At 35.8% G+C, this 21,881-nt stretch overlaps 1 protein-coding gene across 1 annotated transcript in view; it reads left to right on the forward strand.

Annotated features, from left to right (window-relative positions):
- Atg17 (autophagy-related 17) overlaps positions 1 to 21,881 on the forward strand; it is a 90,070-nt gene that overhangs the window by 29,590 nt on the left and 38,599 nt on the right. The window contains exons 6-7 of the mRNA XM_089096997.1: positions 3,369 to 3,718; positions 16,519 to 16,705. Coding sequence (XP_088953123.1) covers positions 3,369 to 3,718; positions 16,519 to 16,705 — 537 coding nt within the window. The remainder of the gene's footprint in view (positions 1 to 3,368; positions 3,719 to 16,518; positions 16,706 to 21,881) is intronic.

Below are 21,881 nucleotides of genomic sequence, written 5' to 3' on the forward strand. Positions count from 1 at the left end.
GAAATTGAAAGGGCTAGTGCCCTTTTTAATTGTAGAAAGTGATTGGAGGGCAACTAACCCCCCTCTCACGCCCATCATTTCCTTAAACACATCCGATAAAAAATTTTTCAACGTAGTTGAAAGTTCTAGAAATTCGGTCTTTGAGGATGACACCCCCCCTCCCCCACAGCCCTCAGGGTAAGGTTTTTAATTTATGCCCTGGGGGCATATAAGGTTTTTATAGAAAGTTTTGTAGTAGAAACTTCAAAAATGGCTCATTCAATTGGAAATTGAAAGGGCTAGTGCTCTTTTTAATAGTCGAAAGTGACTGAAGGGCAACTAACCTTCCTCTCACGCCCACCATTTCCCCAAAACATCCAGACAAAATTTTGAGATAGTAATTTTGTTCAATCTAGTTTAAAATTCTCGAAATTAAATCTTTGAGGATGACAACCCTCAGGGCAAGGGTTGTAAGTTATACCCTTGGGGCTTACAAGGTTTTTATAGAAAGAGTTGTTGTAGAAACCTTAAAAAGGGATCATTCGATTGGAAACTGAAAGGGCTAGTTCCTGAAACACCTGCCCGATTTGTTCAATTCCACCTTCTAAGAGTATAATGAAAAAAAGTTTTAGAGAGTTGGGACGCGTTTTACGGATGACAGGTTGTCAAAAATCACAAATTTGGAATAGGATGCATATCTTTAATTCAATCTGCTTCAAAGTAGGCAAATTTGAAAATCATAAGAAAATTGATTCTTTGCAAATTGAACTTTTCCTTGAAACATTTTCGAGATCTATTAAATTGCATGATTTTTCTATTATATTACACCTGTTCGATGTCAAATACGGTCGATACTAGCAATATCTGTTAGGCTACCTCTTTTGATTTTGTGAATAACCTAGGATCTACAGTATGTATACAGATTGACCAAAAATACAGCAATGTACGCAGGACTAGGTAGAACAAATTTAATCACTTATAAATTTGATTTTCCTGCGGGTCCAAGTCTCAAAGGTTTTTTTTTCAAAGGGCTATAAATTTGTAAAACAGTATTCTGTTTTTACGGCTTCAAATAGGTTCAGTCTTGATTGGATTTCCAACAATTGTTCTAATTTGTTCCAAGTTTGAAATTGTTTCAATTAATAATTGATTTTTATCTGCCTCAAATTTGGGAAAAATATAGAGGTAATTTAGTCTCAGCTACTAGGGATTCTAAATGATATTGCCATTTCTAAATATTGGCATATCATTTTCTAAGGTCGCCTAGGACCTGTATCTGTACGTTACGCTACGCAACTTCGTTAGCGTATTTTACGTACAAATACGCACAACTATATGTACAACTACGTTACACAACCTCGCCCTTTAATTTTTCAGATGAGAGAAAGGATATTTTGTCTTGAGTAGGATGTTGGTCTTAATTCAAGTGTGGTAACAAATTTAGGTGTTCCCTCGCTCAGCTGAGTATCTGGAATTACTTACTTCTAATTCATATAAAAGTTAATACAAGAGTTCCATTAATGTTAAAACTACTCCTTTCTATTATTTTAGTTATTTAATTTGTATCTAATCACATTTTTAACCAAATAATTTCTATTCAGTCAAATAAAGAATCAAATAAATCTTATTAATTACTAATTTCATAGTTAATTATTAAAATTAGTAGTTTTGGATACAAAATTGGTTAAACTATATCCGTGTATTATTTGATCATATCCTTTTTTATGTGTTTTTTTTATCATCTCTGTTCAGTTTTTCTTTTTTGTATTGACCAACCTATAACAAGGTTCTATTGATGAAAACATTCTAAGCGAAATTTTTTCCTTAGACAGCCACCTTTCTTAGTCCACATCATCTCAAAGTCTAAAGAAAGATCATTGATTTTTTTTTTTTACAAAAAAATACAATAGTGTAATTTACAATACTGTAAAAAGCTAGCTCATAGTAACTGAAATATTAATTAATAGTACTAGCCTTAGTTTTAGTCGCAGCAATATCATCAGTAAATTTTTCTAGGGTATGGTGCCATATTTGTTATATAAAGGATCTATATAGTTCAATGTAAATATAGACATCGATATTATGGTATATTGCATATAATAACTAAAAATATAATAAGATTGACAAATTTTGGCTCAAAAACACGTTCTGTATTTTTAACCAATGTTTTTTTGCATTTTTTTTTTGGATTTTTCTCATCTGAAAGCTTTTGCATAATGATACTTCGAGACAAAGAGTTAATTTAGTGCATTGAGATTTCAAAATACAGCGGAATTTTTCTAAATAAAATCGTATGAAAACAGTCATACTGTCGTGATACAGTAATGTTCATCCCAAAGCGATGAACATTACTATTGTAAGGACGGCTCTCCATGGTTTTAGATAGATGGATAGGTATTCAATCGACTCGTCAATTAAAATTCATGGATTAAAACAGCTCCATTATAGTACAATGTAAAATGTATAGTGAGACAAGAAGAGGGCTAAATAGCCGTTACAAGACAGACTGTAACACGTAACTGAAGAAGGAGAAAAATTGCTTGTTCTAACCCTGGAGATTAAGTTGATTGATTGAAAGGGGCATATTTGATCATACAAGCAAATTTTCTTCGTACTTTGTACAGTATTGCCGCAAAACTCAGCGAAAATTCATACTTAGATTTTAATTCCTACTTAGATTGTATTTTCTTCGTGTTTTGTATAATTCGTGTTTCGTGTTTCGTCGTGTTTCTTCGTGTTTCGTGTTTTGTATAATTTCGTTGCAAAACACTGTGAAAAGTCACATTAAGAGGTATTTTTGAGAGTTTTTAATGGATTCCATCTTGTGCTTAAAATGTGTTTTCGAGGTATAGGAATGTGTTGCAGTTTGGATCATTCAGAACCAATTATTTTTTACTGTTTTTAATATTTATATTCTAATAAAAATTAAATTATTTTTAATTTTAATTTAAAAAGTCTGCTTGACATATGTTTCACTATTTTTTTTTTTTAAAACGTAGAAGAAATGATCGAGAAATGAGCTTTTTTTTTTGCATGGGGATGGCTGAACGAAAGTCTCAATCGGAATATTTTCATTATTATCTCCTTTTAAAAAAATTAAAATAACACTTAAAAAAGCACAATAAGACCTGCAATTATATTGCAAATTTTCTCATATACAAGTTTATGCTTAATAAGTATATGCAACCCTGTCCTTAATGGCCTTATTCCATCAATACCATCTGTTGATTCTTTCAAGGGAAGGCTCGCCAGTTGCATAAATCTCAGCATTGAACTGGATAAAGGCTTAACAGCATATCGGGCACCCTTGGTTAGTCCAGGGCTGTGAAATCAAGAAAAACAAATTATCTATTTGGAATTGTTCACTAATCGTCCTGGTTTTTTTCTAGCTTGATCAATCACTCACTGATGATCAGCAAGTGGAACTGGTTTTACGTGAGTGTGACAACAATGACATGAAACATATTAAGGGCATAACTGAGCGACTCGCTAAGCTTGAACAGTGGAAAGATTCGGCGAAAAAAGTTCTTGACAGTATATCTGGCTCATTAGCAGCTTTGACAAGCAATCAGAAAAGACTGCTGACAGTTAAAGATAGTACAGTACTTCCTGAATTGTGCAACAGTCACAGGAAGGAAATAACGGGAATGGTTCAGAAGATGAATCAGCTTTTAGATATGAGGCTGAGATTGGCAAGAGCAAAGGCTGAAATGTCTGTAAATTTGAGTCAGCGATTGAGGTAAGCTGCAGAACTTTTATGTAGCCTAAAAGTGGGTGGAGCTGTAGGGGTAAACGGTCCACCAAAATGTGTATTACGATGAAAGAATTGTTTAGCCAAGAATGCACATCTCAATAGACACTTTAGAAAATGGAAACGCTTTCATCTCAAAATTTACTAGAAACTGAATATTTTCTTTTCTTGATGGAAATTTGCCAAAAAATTAAACCTTGAATTGATCATGAGACATTTTATAACTATTCAAGCACAAAATTTGTCTCGTGAACCTCTCTCCCCACCCTATAATTTTTAAACATCAAAATAAAAAAAATTTCCTGATCGCAAGAAAAGAACTATTTCCAGTTTTATTAAATTTTGAGGTTATGGTGTCTTTTTCTCATTCTATTAAACTACTACTACTACTAACAACTCACCGCAGCACCAAACCGCCTGAGGCCAACATAGCTTTGCTCGCTCCTCCTCCATCCTAATCTATTCAAAGTCTCCCTCTTTAAACCCTTCCCTGATCAATCTTTTTGTTACCCAGCGTCACCTTTTCATATTCACTTATTCCTAGCCTTAGTGACTTAGTCTTCTGAACATTAATTTTCAAACCTATTCTAGCAACCTGAACTCGCAAAACCTCAAAAAGTTCATTCATTTTGCTCAAAATTTTATCTAGGATGCTTAAATTATCAGCATAACTTAACTCCAGGAGAGTTTTTCCTCCCCATTATTTTCATGGTCTCCCATTGCCTTTCCTGTGCTCCTTAAGACAAAGTTCATCAAAATGATCCATATAAAGGGGGATAGAACACAACCCTGTTTAACTTCTTATATAACACAAAAACAGCTGCTAATCTTATTTCCTACCTTAAACGCAGCAGTGTTATTCTCGTACAATAAATATATCATTATCTTACTCTCTGGCATATCTTGTTATGTTAATGTAAAAAAAAAAACTCTTCCCAAGAAAGAAGTATTTCAAAGAAAATTAAAGAGCCATATTAAATCCTGGAACGAGCACAAATAAACTCAAATGGTAATTCAAACTTAAAATGAAAAGAAATTACTACCAGCGAATAAATAAAACCCACAAGCAACAGAAAATAAAATGAATAACCATATCAAACATAGAGTACAAGTGAATCCTAAAACAAGCAGAAATTAAAATGTGTATACAAGTCAAATTTAAAACGAAAAGAAATTACTACCAGCGAATAAATAAAACCCACAAGCAACAGAAAATAAAATGAATAACCATATCAAACATAAACTATAAGTGAATACTAAAACAAACAGAAATTAAAATGTGTATACAAGTCAAATTTAAAACGAAAAGAAATTACTACCAGCGAATAAATAAAACTCACAAGAAGCAGAAAATAAAATGAATAATCATATCAAACATAAAGTATGAGTGAATCCTAAAACAATCAGAAATTAAAATGTGTATACATATCAAATTTAAAACGAAAAGAAATTACTACCAGCGAATAAATAAAACCCACAACGAACAGAAAATAAAATGAATAACCATATCAAACATAAAGTATAAGTGAATCCTAAAACAAACAGAAATTAAAATGTGTATACATGTCAAATTTAAAACGACAAGAAATTACCACACACAGGAGAAGGGCTATCGCCCCCAAAACCTTCTAAAGACCAGAGAGTCGTTTGTGCATTACCGAGCACGAACTGTATCTCGAGCAGTGTGATTTGTATTTATCATAAAAATGACGTCACTCACATAAATAGTGTTTTTTCCAAAATTAAGGCTCTTAGCAAATTTCTCAAACTTCCGACCTACCTAAATCGTTTTTTAGGCCAGAATATACCAGGATGCAAATTTTCCGAGTCATTTTTGAGAAAAAAATACATACATACATAAATGCCACAATAATATCAATATTTCAGGTCTGGTTTTGTGTGCCTCTCGGGTGTTAAATAATCAAGGTTAAAAAATAATATATCAAAGACAGTAATAAATGCATATTTTGATTTTTACTTGTCAAAACATCAGCAAGAACAACAAAATTTCCATAATAACCAAGATTACTGAAAAGAACCAGTGAAAGTATACTGATTGTTTAATATATACTGACATAAATTCTTAGAAGTCACAGCAATTATCGATTTTTTAATGTCATAATTGTTAATGGGAAAAAATGCTTGAGGTATATTCTGTTTTCAGCAAAACGCAAATGACGCTCTAGTCCTTACTTACATTCCTATCCCCTTCAGCCGAATTCTTTATCCATTTGTACGCGTAAAATAGTCTGTTGTCGTTTCTTTTTTACAAAAAATTTAACTCTTACCAAAAAAGAAATATATTCTTGGAAAAATTCTTATCGTGAATTTTTGTACGGGGAAGGGTCGGGGAGGGAGGGGGGTACAAAGAAACTTAAAAAACACATCAAAAAGTTGTTAATGTGTATTTTGTTACGTTTTTATGAGTCAGGCAAAAATTCTGGGGAGGAATTCAAACCCGGTAACCCCCCGCCATGGATACGTCCTTAATTCTCGGTACTTCACTTTTACTGACAAAAAAAAGAGCCTAACCTCAGTGTCAAACCCGGGACCCGAGATAGGAGTCATGTTCATTTTTGTTAGTCGGGTTTGTTGTATGTTTTACTCCTTAGGTTTACTAAAATATACAAATAAGTGGGTTTTTTATAAATAGATTTCTCTATGAGTTATATGTACTTTCCAGTTATATGTGTTAAATTTCTTAGGGCCTAAATACCCTAATACCCGTCGTTTGATTTAGCTCCTTTTGGGCCATAAGCCAACCTTATTAGTGCACCCTCAAAATAGTTAAGATGTTGATGATAACCTTTAGCGTTCTGTCATTAGTCCTCGCAGTCTTAGCTTCAGGATCTTTATTATAAGTATCAAAGACAAGGGTCCATTAACGAATTCTTTAAAGGGACTACCTATCATCAGTAGCTGTCGAGAATTTGCGGTTCGATTTTGAAATTTCGCTGAAAACGCGGGAAAATTTTACGTCCCTTTTGTTGGCGAGTTTGTCAATTAAAGTACACAAAAGGGAACTCAGAAAGCGGCCAAATTGCTTACAAAATGATAACTCCTTTGAGCTCATTTTTAGTGTTTTCTGAGTAGGTATGCTAGAAAATTTTTAGGGACTGTTCTTTCCTGAACTTAAAAAGAAAATTCTGCTCCATTTAATGGAAAAAATCAAATTCATATTTTCTGATGATGTAAATTTTATTGAAGCTGAGTGTTTTTATTTCCGGCACAAAACGTGAGGAGATGAATGGTTTTTCTAAGATTCCCGGGAAATTAGGCATGGGCTTTTATTTTTCTGCCATTTATTACTAGTTGTTGTCCAAGCTGTGGCAAGACCGCCCAATCAATACTAGATAGTTTGGGCACACAAACTGTAATATGACATTTAAATTTAGTAAAATCTTAAATTTGGCAGTTAAATTTTCAATTAAAAATTTTGCAAATGTCTTGGTCAGATTTCTCAGAATGAGTAACCTCACTAATCCTGTTAAGGTTAATCTCCTTCCCGCGGCGGGTGGACTTCTAGACCAGCGCGTCACAAGCCACCCGCCTCGTGCGTCACTACGCTCACTAATGTTTTGGCATTATCAGATGCGTGCGTGGTGCGTCAGATGTCAATCATGTAAATTCACCCTTTGGGCTGTAAAAAGACAGAGTGAGGTAGCAACAAAAAGCTCTGCGAGAAGTGTCTTAGCTACGAGAAAAAGTACAATTGCAGAAATAAGCGTTGTCAGTGCTTTACATGAACTCCTATTCAGAAGACAATCTGAAGAAATACTGATAATAATAGAATTATTTATTTTGTAATCGTCTAAGTTCGAAAGGGCGCTCTGTACTCATGACTCACTGTTTGATCCCTTCAATAGCCCCACCTCAGGTTATTGGGAAGCATGTGTCCCGGACCGTACCCAGATTTTTTCCTCCGAGGATGCTAACGATATTTTATTTGTGTCGCGAAGCGATACTTTGATTTTGTACGGTTTTTTTTCTGGATGCGACGCTCAATACTCCGAAATGGTTAGAGATACGATAATAGTTGTTCTCTTTGAAATGGCAGAGCTAGAAATAGAAAAGTGCAAATTTGTGAAACCGCTTATGAGGACAACTTTGACTAAGAATAATTGACTTGTGGACGAGATTCTAGATTATTTGAGGTCCGGATAAGCAGGGTTCCCGACTAACCAAGGCTCGAGAGAGGGAAAAAATCCGAAAAGAGTGATTTTGGGTAAAAAAAAAGTGACATCAGAAAACGAAATCAGAAATAGGGATTCTTTGTCTCTACAGACACGTCTAGTCAATCTAACCTCGTTTCGTAGTTTATATGCATCACTGTAATTTCCCAAAGATAGGTCTAACATGCTTCCTGACTGTTTGACCGCCCTTCGACTACGCTTCTCCGCTACAGATGAGTCTTTCCAAGGGGCTAAAGACGCAATTTTTGCGCCGGATAGAGTCCAATGTAGCCAATTGGGGTACTGTCTGGTGAGAAAGTGGACATAGCTCAGTTGCTTTTGACATAAAACGAATACCCAAATAGTGAGAATTAAAGTCCAAATAAAATACAAAAGAAATCGAGCGAATTGAATCAACGATTTCTGCAGCAACAGGGGCTCAAACCTCGCTTACGCAAAAATACAGAGCCTACACAAAGGTACTAAGCAAACGTTATACATTGGTTATATTTATACTTCCAAGGACCAATCCAATTCGACTACATGATAATATAACACGAAATAACCAGTCGCGTTTACGAAGTGCCACTTGTCATTCACTTTCATCGTCAGACCCGTTGATTTCACTCAAGTCTAAACTATCAGAATCGCTCCAGTGTTCTGCTTCCATATTCTTCCTCTTTGGCTTGAGAACGCGCATCTTTTTTGCAATAACTGGCTCCGTGTTCTCTTTACGCTTCAAACCTGGACGGTCTGCAGGCCCGCTAGACTTATATTTTGCTTCTGAGTTTTGCTTCCGAATTATTGTTGTTTTTTGGGGGGGATGGGGGGAGGATCCAGTCACTGCCAAATATTGTTTTATCCTCGACCTCCATTTCTTGTTGTTTTTTTTTGCAAAAGATTATACAAAGTGTAGAAAGCTATATCTCTTCTTCATGCACGTACGCAGGGGGTGGGGGGGGGGATGGGTGGAGATTCGGGCCTCTTTTAAATCTGAATTTTTTCAAATTTTTAAGACTTTATTCAAATTTTCTAAAAAATTATGAAAAAATTTCCACCTCTGAAAAAATTTCTATGCGTTTACCTTTCCCCCGCTATTTGCCAAAAACGTATTTGGTCCCTGAGTTCAAGAGTAACCGTATTTGCCTATTCCAGCCAAAAGTCAATAATAATTATTGTTACTCGTATTTTACGACTTTTCTAAGCTATTTATCGGCAAAACCACTGACTAGATAAAAAAAAATGATGAAATACAATAAGAAAAACATCAAAAGGCAAACTAAAATATAGAGCCTATACAAAAATATAGAGCCTACACAAAGGCACTAAGCAAACGTTATATATTGGTTATATTTATACTTCCAAGAACCAATCCAATTCGACTACATGATAATATAACACGAAATAACCAGTCGCGTTTACGAAGTCACCACTTGTCATTCACTTTCATCGTCAGACCAGTCGATTTCACTCAAGTCTAAACTATCAGAATCGCTCCAGTGTTCTGCTTCATATTCTTACTCTTTTGCTCGAGAAGGCGCATCTTTTTTGCAATAACTGGCTCCATGTTCTCTTTACGCTTCAAACCAGGACGGTCTGCAGGTCCGCTAGATTTACTTTTTAAAGCAGCTAGAACTAATGAAGGTTCTCTAACTGACATGCTTCTTAAAATTCTTGAATCTAGGATCTCTTGTAGCACAGATTCATTCCAAAACTGATCAAGTTTAGGCAATATCCTAGACCAGTATTCCCTCGATCGTGGAACAACCACCACTTCCCAGTCGTGCTCGTTGTGGAATACGACTAAATGGCATTCGTCTCGATTTGCGATCTCGAGCTGTCCTTGTATTTGTCCATAATGCTTGTGCTTTTTCTTCAACTGCGATCCCAAATGTAAAGGCACCTAGAAAAAATACTTTGCTAAGCGTTTTTCATTAACTGCTTCTCTGATTGTCTTCCCCTAGGGGATATTGTTTACAGGTTTTACTTCAACTGGTGTACCATCAAGCTAGCAATCGTCGAGAGAAGCGCCAAGATATTGAATATTGAAGTGTCTTAGAAGGCCCAATTCTTCCCCTTTTACAACCGACATGCCTAATTTGCTCTCGTATACCGCAAGAGCAACAGGCTCCAATTGTAGACCTCTAATCATAGCCACAGATTGAAAACTGCACCCACCAGTCTGAATGACTTCCACAATCGGGGCGGTTTTCGTGCCATTTTTTCGGGATACGATTCTATCGAAATAAGTTCTTGTATTGCAATTTATTCTCTTATAAACCCAATAATCGTTCCTTGGCGGTTCTTTGGTATTTTCATGAAGCTGATGAAGCTCAGTTTCTTTCAGATTTAAGTTATGTTCTACATAAGCAACCTCTGCCGTCTCCAGCTCTTCGATAGTCATATAAGGCTTGTTACAATCCAACCCGTAGGCTTGGTCATCATTAGAATAACTTCCGTTACTTTTCTTTTTAACCTGGTACCTTCCTCCGATAGAAGGGAAATGCCTATTCAATCTGACTCTCGATCGGGCTCGGAACTTGGCAGTCTTTGTGCAGTAATCTTTTGTCCCCTTATAAGGGCTAAAACCAAACATTTTTTTCCACGTCATAGAATGCCACTTAGGACCTAATGAATAGGATAGGCTCTCTCCGTGAATTCTTGCGTGGTACGACCAACGTTTTGAACGACTTGTCTGTTTTCCACCTATGAACATTGCTGCAACCGACACGTAATTCTCTGCCAGGTTGGTTGTAGAGTCATTCTTTAGTAAATCCGCCTTACGACATACATTCTCGACACCTGCTCTGACGTCTTCTATAACTTCTTTCGGGAAAATGTTCCAGCGTTCCTCTACCAAAACTCCCTTCTGGTAATTGAGTTCTTTTGGCACAGCCCGCGTCACAATGTGTGTGATTTCCAAACACATGGTCGGAGCTGTTTATAGCTGTTTGAGATTCCCAGCAGTCCCGTTGTCCTCTGAGTTTTTCTTTATGCTGCCACGTAAGTTCTTGGTAAGCTTCTAAATGACATCAGTTGTTAAGAATTTTGCGTGCAAATCCCTGTTCCCCTTGGCCAAGTTATGAAGGTACGAAGTGTAATTTTTTGTTACGTGATTTGCACATTTTTCTTTCTGGATGAGAGATCCATATGAAACACTGTGCTTCAGTTTTAAATCGACGCAAAAGTTCCCATCTCCGATGTAGCACATGTACTGTCGGTTATATATGTCTTTACTCGCACAGAAACCTTCGACAAGAATTTCAGTTTCCATGCTTTTTGAAGGCCCCCTATAGTTCATAAAACAGAGGTGGTTCTTGGGACTCTTTTTAGCCTTCTCTGAACTGTAGCAAACGTAGCAATACTTATTTTTTATGCCTACATATAGCAATTTAAGTGTATAGGCGTCGATGATCACTGCCACGCAGCCTTTTGCAGTGTAGTCGTGGTCTTTGCTGCGTTTGTTCCACCCACCATCACAAACCACTTTTGTCCAGTAAGAGTCGTTCATGTAACTGTCTTGACGTATGGCTAATTGCAATGATTCATGTCCATTTTCTATCAAGATATCAGTTAGGGCATTCATCCATGTGGTGCCTAATCCCCTTTCAATACGCATAAACATTCCCAGTGACATAATTTTCACTCCTATCACGCTTAATATTTCGATAAGTGAAGCATATCCTCCGCCAGTGCCAAGTACACCCCAGACATCTTTCAAATTGACGTCACCACATAAATTTTGATACCGTTCATTTACGGTGCTCGACTTGCTTGCACCGAAGCTCCTTAGGCATTTCTTTACCGTGGTAATAGGGGAATCTGGCTCACTTTGTATTCGGTTTGTCCAGCAACATGAAAGGCATTCAATGGTCAACTCCGTTTTGATTCCATCATTCTTCACTGTATTCACTTTAAGTTTAGTCTGCCCGTTCTTGCAGTTCGTCTTATGCATAGTCACTACCGTCAGTTCGTGAAGGAAAAGACGCAAGTTTACGACGCAGTTCACATCTGGGACTATTGAAATATCGATGTCATTAGCGGACGGTTCTGCACCACATGGCCTTAGAGGTGCCAGATTCTCTTCTCCTCTGGAGTCTTCCGTTACTGAAGAAGTCGAACATGATTTACTGGTTCCTTTTCCGTTGTCCTTCCCTTGTGTTTTCGTCCTGAAAAAAAAAATCATATTATGAAACTCAATCATCAGTCACCAGAATTTTACATCATCTATGTGTATATGAGCTGCCAGTACCAAACCCGTTTTCAAAGTAGCTGCGGCAGGAGGCCTATTTTAGTGTGCTTTCTGATGCAAGCTCTTTTTCTAACAAAGAAACTATCAATTTGCTTGTATAACAGGAACAAACTGAAGTTGCAAGCTTTTTATGCCGCCGGTTCAGCCACCGGCTCAAGATGGTGGCTCAAAACAGTCAAATGGGTTATTCCAGAATTATGAGTCTGTAAACCCCCCTGAATGATTCCAACTCTGTGCTTTTCTACTAAAATACAGGTTTTCTATTTTTTACGCCGTCATGAGCCGCTAGCGGTGCTCAGAGGAAAGATCTCGTCAACGTCCTCGGACCAAATAATAATAATAATAATTTATTTTTAACCCACTAAATAACGAGAAGTGGAGTAACAAAACAGAAAGAGAAAAACACATACAAAACAAAACTTTTCTTACTACAGAACTAAAAATATAGAAAACAAATGCAAATCAAAATAATCGCACTAGTCGATGAAATGGACCTAATCGTAGTTAAGCTTCTTCTTTCAGCTTAGAATGTAGCTTTTCATACGACACCAGTCTGATGCACCAAACTTACGAATAATAATAAATATAATATAATAATAATAATAAATAATAGAGTAATAATAAATTAAAGAGCAGGTTTTAAAGTACAAGTCCACCAATTTTGGTGCTTTCCTAATATAGGAATTTCCTATTCCTAGGTTACTATTCTTGAGTCAGGATGAAAAATGAATTTTACATAACTTTTTTGAAAATTAAATAAATTCACTTTTCGTTTACTTTGGGGCCTGGATCTCTCTCACCGAGCTTATAGAATAAAACAAAGGCCCGAAAAATTTAGGATTATCAAGGACACTGAAAATGTTTCCGCTGGTCTTCTTCAGCAAAATAAGGCTTTGCAGAACTTGTATTTTTGGCAATGTTTTTTACAACATTCTGTTGCTTTCTATTTCTTTCTAAGGCATTTCTGACTCAGATCAGATCAAAATCAATTCCTAGTCCGTAAACCAAAAGAAAAACCAAACAAATAGCGGACACTATTTCAGAGATTTCAGAGAATAAAAATGGAAAAATTGCAACGGCCATTTCTTGGATAAGTGTCTAAGGAAGCTACAGTAAATTTTTCATCCAGGAAATCGCTCCTGTTTCCGAGTTCTGTTGATTTTTCCTCTTATGGAAAAATACCATTGGTACGTTGGGAAGGAGATTGGCCTTATGTTTTGATGTTGTTCCTCACTTTCAATTGAAGAACCTTTTTTTTTTAAATTTAACGTATGATATTTTTCAAATAATTCCGGGGAATACAGTATAACCCACCAAGAGAAATTCCTTACCCTCACGGGAAATTCTTCCCTATATAGTTTTTTCCCACATAAAATATCCCCAACCAGGAAAATTCCACTCTAGCTGGAAATTACCCCCGCAAAACTTCTTGCGAACAATTCCGGCTTAAAAAATTTTCTTAGTCCACTTTCGTTTGGAAAAGACTTTCATTTCCGATTGTTTTCAAAATTACACCGAAAATTACCCTCTGTGTAAAATTATTCCAAAACACCCCACCCCCTAGTATAAAGATGCTCCCGCATGAAGTTTTCTCCGGAGACTAAATTCTCCCAGTACAAAATTTGTCTTGGAAATTTCATCTCTCGGGAACTTCACTTCACGGAAAATCATCCCCGTAGAAAATTCCCCTCCTCCCAGAAAAATGTCTGTCTACTTCCCAATAAGAAATACTATAGGTAAACAATGGACAAATTTATTTACTTGCGAAGTTTTCCCCCAGGGGCTGTGGAGGGTGGTGTTATCCTCAAAAACATAGTTACTGGGTTTTTCAACTATGAAAAATACTGAGATTCCACGAAGCTTTGCTATTTTTACATACACTATAAAATAGGATGATCAATTTTGCTTCTTTTTTTGGGGGGGGGGCCTCCTGACCCTCAGATTCTATAAATTTTAGACCATCCCCCTTTTTGGTACCCTCCACAGTTCAAACTTAGCGCCTTCTTCGTGGTGTCAGTCTGCCCATGCTCTTACTTTTTCAGACTAAATAATCAATCTAATTTAATTCAGTAATGGTAGCAATTAAATTCATATTTTGAAAACCAGCAAAATAGATTAAAGACCTCCACCCCCCCCCCCCCCCGCAGTACACTTACGACGTGTATGTCTTTGTCTTTTATCGCTTTTACACGATTTTTCTTGTTCCATATCATTGTATATATAATTATTGATATACAGTGTTCTATTATATATAAGCTACAGTGTTTCATATATACGACATGGAATACTCTTTTAGACGTAATCTAATTAATATATCTAAAAGATTCAGATATAATCTAAATAAATTCAGTAATGGCCTTATAAAAAACTATGTTGATCAGAATCATTTATTATTAAAAACAAAATAATAGACGCGACTGAGGCTGGATCAAATGGCAATGTTTTTTTTTTATAAATGAAATAAACTGTTACCGAAGAATGAAGAGAGAGGGAAAGCAAGAGAGTGAGAGAGAGACAAAGAGATTTAGAGCCTCGCCCAGGAAATTACGACGCGTATGCCTTTGTCTATTATCGCTTTTACACGATTTTTCTTATTCCATATACGATATTTGGATATAATCTTTTCGATTGCATTTCGTTGCTTCTGCCAAATTGGTCTCCAAATCTGTCATGAGCCCCGGGCCCCCTCCTTCAAGATCTTGTTCAAACTATGAAAAAACTGTGTTGATAGTTTTATAATTTATGTACTTACCGCATTTGTTTTAGATTAAGCCATCCTTTGTTCATCTTTTTTCTTCTGGTCATTTTTATATAGTTCTCTTAGCTGACAAACTCCAATTAAAGACAAGTTGACAGTTAAACGCAAGCATGACCCGTCCTAGCCTGAGGTATGTTTCCATTAAGGGGGTGTAAAGTGGGGTTATGTAAGACAGGAGAAACAGAGTAAAAATTTAATTTTATTTATAAATATATATATAATTAATGAATTGGACTAGAAAGCTGAAAACTTTGGAATAAAAAGAGCTACAATTTGAAGTTACTTTCGACTTTATCGCTTTATCCATGCCGTGCAAGAGTCCAAAATATAAAAACACAAAAACAATCGTGGAGGAATAAATTAAAAGAATCTAGAATTTTCAATCCGGCCAATTAATTTCAATTTTTTTTTTTGAATTTATAGTACTTTCGATTGCTTCAAATTTTTCATTCTTAAGCTCCAGACCTTTTTGTAAAAAAAGCTACCAGGTTTCACATTAGATTTTTTTTTTTCCTAGGATTTAAATCAGAAAAAAAAACCGGCCAAATTTTAGATCCTTGTCCAAAGATCACTTGTGCAAAATTTCATTGTGCTGGTATGTCGGGTCAGAGAGCAAGATCTCTTTTCGTAGCATAGGAAAATTAACATTGCAATGAATTTAGCGACATTCACCTTAATCGCAGTTTCAGTTTTCATGCGATTCAGTTTCACTTCGATTCAGTTTCAGTTGCAGTTTCAGTTTTCATGCGATTCAGTTTTCAGATTATTATTGCAATGAATTTAGAAAAATTAACATTGCAATGAATTTAGCGACATTCACCTTAATCGCAGTTTCAGTTTTCATGCGATTCAGTTTCACATGCGATTCAGTTTCAGTTGCAGTTTCAGTTTTCATGCGATTCAGTTTTCAGAATCGCAGTTTCAGCTGATGCTGGGGTTCAAATTATTCGTCCATTAAATTGACAAGCAAATTTTTGTTGCCGTTATGTCTGCACCGGTTTTAAACCTGTGCAGGTATTAATTTTGCTGCTTTTATTGTGCAACTATTATTTTTGCAGCCATTACTAGCTTTTCAATCAAATAAATCATATTTAGAAACAGTTGCTAAATGCTAACAAAACTAAACTTCGGCTATTATTGCCTATGTGTGATGTAAGGATAAGTAGCGTTCAGGGTTCTGTCAATTTTCTTTGGTGAAAAGTTCGATCGAAGAATTAGTTATAAAACTAGGTTGGTGTAAGTGGATCAAGTTTTGTGTGCTTTTCTCTTGACCTATTGATTCATTTTTTTAAAATTTCGTTCACCTACCACAATAGATTCATCTTCCTGAGGGTGGAAGGAGGCGGAATTAAGAATTTGAGAACGTACTGGGGCTCAAATTTATCCTCTATTTTCCATCAGTCATGTATGTGGGGGGATGTTTGGATCACTCCATACCCCAAATCTCAGGATTATTATGGTTTTCTATATATTACATATAGTTTGCCCGCTTGTGTGTGTGTTTTTTTTTTATACCTCCCTCCCCCTTGAATAGATTCTCACTCTCATAGCGCAGCAACTTCGGGTGTTAGTTTTTACCAATATTGATTTGAAATCCACATTTTAGATGGCTGATATACACAGAGAAAAGTATATCTGAAGTAACAAATAGGGTTCTAATTCAGCAGAAATCTTTTGAAAAACTTCGTCAGTACGTGCAACTTGTGTCTCAGATTCACTCTGCTCCTAAACTCTATGAAGAGGCAATAAGGGAGGTTCTACGGAGGCGGAACTTCATCAAAACCTATTGTAAGGTAAATATGACTCAATTTCTCCCTGTTCAACTTATAAATAGCTGGGATTTAAAAAAAGTAATAGACGCAAAAAGGTGCAACAAGGGAACTTAGTTACAGATCATTGAATGTACAAGCCCAAAAAATTATTGGTGCACACACCGTTGTTACCACAGTTGGAAGATTTGTCTTTTAGAGGGGCGGAGGGGGGGGATTAAATGATAAAATATATATTTTGGGACCTAGTTTTTCAATTTTTCGTCTTTCGCTTCTTTGCTTACCTGGGAAAAATTTGACACACACAAAGACATGTGTTTTGGGAAGGCGGTCAATTTCGAAAAATATATATATGTGAATTATCCAAAGAATGTGAGGAATTATGGAAAAAATCAAAGAAATGTCAACATTACTTTACAGGGGGGGGGGTCATTGATCTAAAGTTCGTAATGTCAACAACAAATATTTTAGTACCTCTATTCCAAAGAATGTTTAACGTAATGTATGTATTGTATACCTAAATGTAACCAAATCACTGAGCTGCTCACGATAATTATGTAAAAAAAAAGTATAATCATTTAAATCCTCGACCAAAAACAGTTCCTACGAAAAACTTATAAAAGCCATATTTTATATATACTATCTTTATAACCGAGCAATAATTGTATATTTATTTATGTATGTTTGTATTTTTTTCTCAAAACGACTCGGAAAATTTGGATCCTGGTATATTCTGGCCTAAGAAAAACGATCTGGATATGTCAGAAGTTTGTGAAAATTCGTTAAGAACCTTAATTTCGGAAGAAAAAATATTTATGTGAGTGATGCCATTTTTATATACATCAGTAATGTAACGACGTTTTTACACTTGTCACGCTTATGAGGAAAAATTGAAGATTTTCATTTGTGGAGAAGTAGGTTACATTAAATTGCTTAAAGACGAAAAAACTGGTAATTGCAAAAATATTTGTAGCCTATATATTTTAACAAGGTATTACAACAACTCCAAAACCTTCAAAAAGAAAACCAAAAGTTTGAAGCTTAGTAGAAATCGGACTTGTTGTAATAATCAAATATTTTTGAACAGACTGCAGTGTGAAAAGACATTAAATTGCCTGAAGAAGAAAAAACTGGTAATTGCAAAAATGTTAGTATATATTTTGACAAGGGATTACAACAACTCCAAAACCTTCAAAAAGAAAACCAAAAGTTTGAAGCTTAGTAGAAATCGGACTTGTTGTAATAATCAAATATTTTTGAACAGACTGCAGTGTGAAAAGACATTAAATTGCCTGAAGAAGAAAAAACTGGTAATTGCAAAAATGTTAGTATATATTTTAAGAAGGGATTACAACAATTCCAAAACCTTAAAAAAAATAAACCAAAAATTTTAAGCTTAGTAGAAATCGGACTTGCTGTAATAATCAAATATCTTTGAATAGACTGCAGTATAAAAAGACATTGAATTGCAGAAAGAGCAAACAACTGGTAAGTACCAATATATTTGTATACATTTTAACGAGAGATTACGATAGTTCAAGAATTTTAATAAAGAAAACCAAAAGTAAGTCGAAATATATCATTCAAATTGCGTAAAGGCATTAAATTGCGCAAAGAGCAAAAAAACCGGTAATTGCAAAAATATGTGTATATATTTTAACAAGGGATTACAGCAATTCAAAAACCTTAAAAAAGAAAACCAAAAGTTTGAAGCTTAGTAGAAAACTTTGTTAGAAATCGGACTTGCTTGAATAATCAAATATCTTTGAAAAGGTAGCAGTATGAAAAGACGTTAAATTGCTTAAAGAGAAAAAAACTGGTAATTGCAAAAATATTTGAATATATTTTAATAAGGGATTACAACAATTCAAAAAGCTTAAAAAAGAAAACTAAAAATTTGGAGCTTAGTAGATAATCGGTGCTAGAAATCGGACTTGCTTCAATAATCAAATATCTTTGAAAAGACACTGTATTTCCCATTTTTTCGGGAAAATTTGTATCCTGGGATATTCTTTCCCCCCTAAAAAACGATCTAGATTACATCAGTATTACAATAACTTTATCACATTTGCCATATTTATGTAGAAAAATTGAAGATTTTCATGCAAGGAGAAGTTTACATTAAATTACTTAAAGAACCAAAAACTGGTAATTGCAAAAATATTTATATATATTTTAACAAGGGATTACAACAACTGAAAAACCTTAAAAACGAAAACCAAAAGTTTGAAGCTTAGTAGATATCGCTGAAGCTTAGTAGAATGAGCCTCTTCTTGATGTCATGACGTCACCTCAGGTTGTTGCAACTGCTTATAGGTGTTTAACCCCCCCCCCCCCGGAAAATACCCCCCGACCTCCGTGCGGAAAATTGGGTTTTCTAAACTTAAGAATTGTATTTGAATTGTGTTTTTTTTTTAGTTTCGTTGAGAAGTGCTAAGGAAAGGGAAACAGAAGAATTTAAACCCCACAAGTACCTTAAAAGCTTAGAAAAAAACCAGCAAACCCATCTTGTTGAAAAGACTTCCGTATGAACTTGTGCAATTTTTGGCAGTAGCGGGCGCCAAATTAAAAAAAAAGAAGAAAAAAAGTGGGTGAAAAATCATCAAAATTTTGCTAAAAACGTATTACCCACTTTTGCTTAAAACAAATAATAATAATAGCCATAGATTGTCAGTTTAATACACATATTCTGATATTTATTCCTTGGGAACTAGAACTTCTAATTCTCATCCAAATGAGTCTCCTCTAAAGTTAAACGTCCATGTATTCCATAAAAACCTTAGATGCCCCCGGGGCATAACTTACAACTCTTGCCTTCAAGCCCTGGGAGTTTGTTTCAACCCCAACGTAATTTGCACTTAACTAAAAAATTAATAATAATAACCGTTGATTGTTAGTTTAATATACATATTTTGATATTTATTCCTTGGGAACTAGAACTTCTAGTTTTCAACCAACTGAGCCTCCTTTAAAGTTAAACATCCATCCCTTCCATAAAAACTTTAAATACCCCTGGGTCATAACTGTCAACTCTTGCCCCAAACCCCTGGGGGTTTGTTTCAACCCCGGCATAATTTGCACTTTACAAAGAAAAAAAAATCGTGGTTTGTCAGTTTAATATTACATATTCTGATTTTAGAACTTCTAATTTTCAACCAAATGAGCCTCCTCTGAAGTTAAATATCCCTCCCGTCCATAAAAACCTTAATGCCCCGGGGCATAACTTACAACTCTTGCAACCCCAACATACGAGGGCTATTCAGAAAGTAGAGAACGTTTTGTTATTAAACAAAAACTAGGTACAGGAAAAATATTTTATTATATACATCTGAAAGAGTGACTAAAATGCTACTTTTCTACATAGTCACCAAACAAATTAAGGCACTTATCATAGTGGTGGACAGGCTTCGAAATTTCTTCATCATAGAAATTCGCCGCCTGTGATCTCAGGCACTCAGTGACGCACGCTCGGAGCTCGTCGTCGTCATCAAAACGCTGTGTCGCTAGCCAGTTCTTCATCTTCGGAAAAAAGTGAAAATCATTCGGTGCTAGGTCGGGACTGTAGGGTGGATGTGGGAAAATATCCCATTTAAATGAGTCCCACGAATCCTCTCATCAAACTTTGGCGAGAAGATCGTCTGTCACAATGCTCGGGCGTCCACTCCTCTCTTCATCATGCACGTTAGTTTGGCCATTTTTAAACCGGATACACTATTTTCGCACTGAACTTTCATTCATTACTTCGTTGCCATACATTTCGCACAGTTGCCGATGAATTTCTATCGTTTTTTTTTTGCTAACAAAAACCGTACTACGGACCGCACTTCACAACTAGCGGGATTTGCAATTACAGCGCACATTTTAAATTGGAATATTGGGAAAACGGGCAATGCGAAGATGTTCTCGTTCTCACGGCTGGATGCCGACTAAAGCAACGAGCACGTGCATACCAAAACATACGTGACTGCCGCGTGTCTAGTGGCGTCAGACGGAAGCGTTCCCTAGTTTCTGAATAGCCCTCGTAATTTGCATTTTACTAAAATAATAATAACCCTGGATTGTCAGTTTAATATACATATTTATATATTTATTCCTTGGGAACTAGGGGGGGGGGGCTAGTTGCTCTCTAATCACTTTGATTTTTAACAAGGGCACTATAACTTCCAATTTCAATTCAAATGAGTCCCATCAGTAGTTTATACGACCACCCATTCCATAAAAACTTTGTATGCCTCCAAAGCGTGACTTACAACACTGGGGATTGTGTCAACCATAAAGGCATTGTTATATGTTCTTTGGACTATTTTGAGTAAAATCACTATCTCACAATTTTAATAAGATTTGTTTGGTGACGAGGGGTAATCGAGGTGGGGGGGGGGGGGGCTAGCTGCCTTCCATCACTTCTGACTCTTAAAAGGGAACCAGAACTTCCAATTTTCATCCAAATGAGCCTCCTCTAAAGTTAAACATCCCCTTTCATAAAAACCTTATATCCCCTACGTATAAATTACAACTCTTGCCCCCAAGCCCTGGAAGTTTGTTTCAACTCCAAAAGCCTTTTTGTATGATATTTGAACTATTTTGAATAAAATGGCTGTCTCAAAATGTCTATTAGATGCATTTCGAGAAAATACGATGCGTGTGTGGGGGGTAGCTGCCCTTCGATCACTTTAAATTTTAAAGAAGACACTATAAATTGTGATTACCAATCCAATGAGCCCCCTTCAAAGTTTATACGACGACTCTTTCTATTAAAACCTTATATGCCCCTCAGGGCATAACTTATAACCCTTGCCCTGAGGGCTGTGGGGGGCTTGTCGTCCCCAAGGAAATAATTTCCGGACTTTTAAACTACGCTGAACAAAATGGCAAGAAGTGCTTGAGGAAATGATGGGTGTGGGATGGGGGCTATTTTCCCTCCAATCACTTTCGACTGTTACAATCGGCACTAACCCTCTCAATTTCCAATCGAACGAGCCTTTTTTATGTTTCTACGACAACTCCTTCTATACGATGTGCCTTGGTCTAAAACTAAAAAAAAATAATAATAATTATACATTGTGCCAACATCGTTCTTTACTTAGGCAGCGCTATTGCGCTGCCTATGATAGTCTTTTTCATGGATTTTTTTATATATATTTTTTATTTCTTTTTCTATTAGACTCCATCATTTTCTATATACTCCGTGGGGGGTATTCGC

Source organism: Artemia sp. Qi Xiang Cuo, chromosome 11, assembly GCF_049724085.1.
Source record: "Artemia sp. Qi Xiang Cuo chromosome 11, ASM4972408v1, whole genome shotgun sequence".
NCBI classification, from domain to species: Eukaryota; Metazoa; Arthropoda; class Branchiopoda; order Anostraca; family Artemiidae; genus Artemia; species Artemia sp. Qi Xiang Cuo.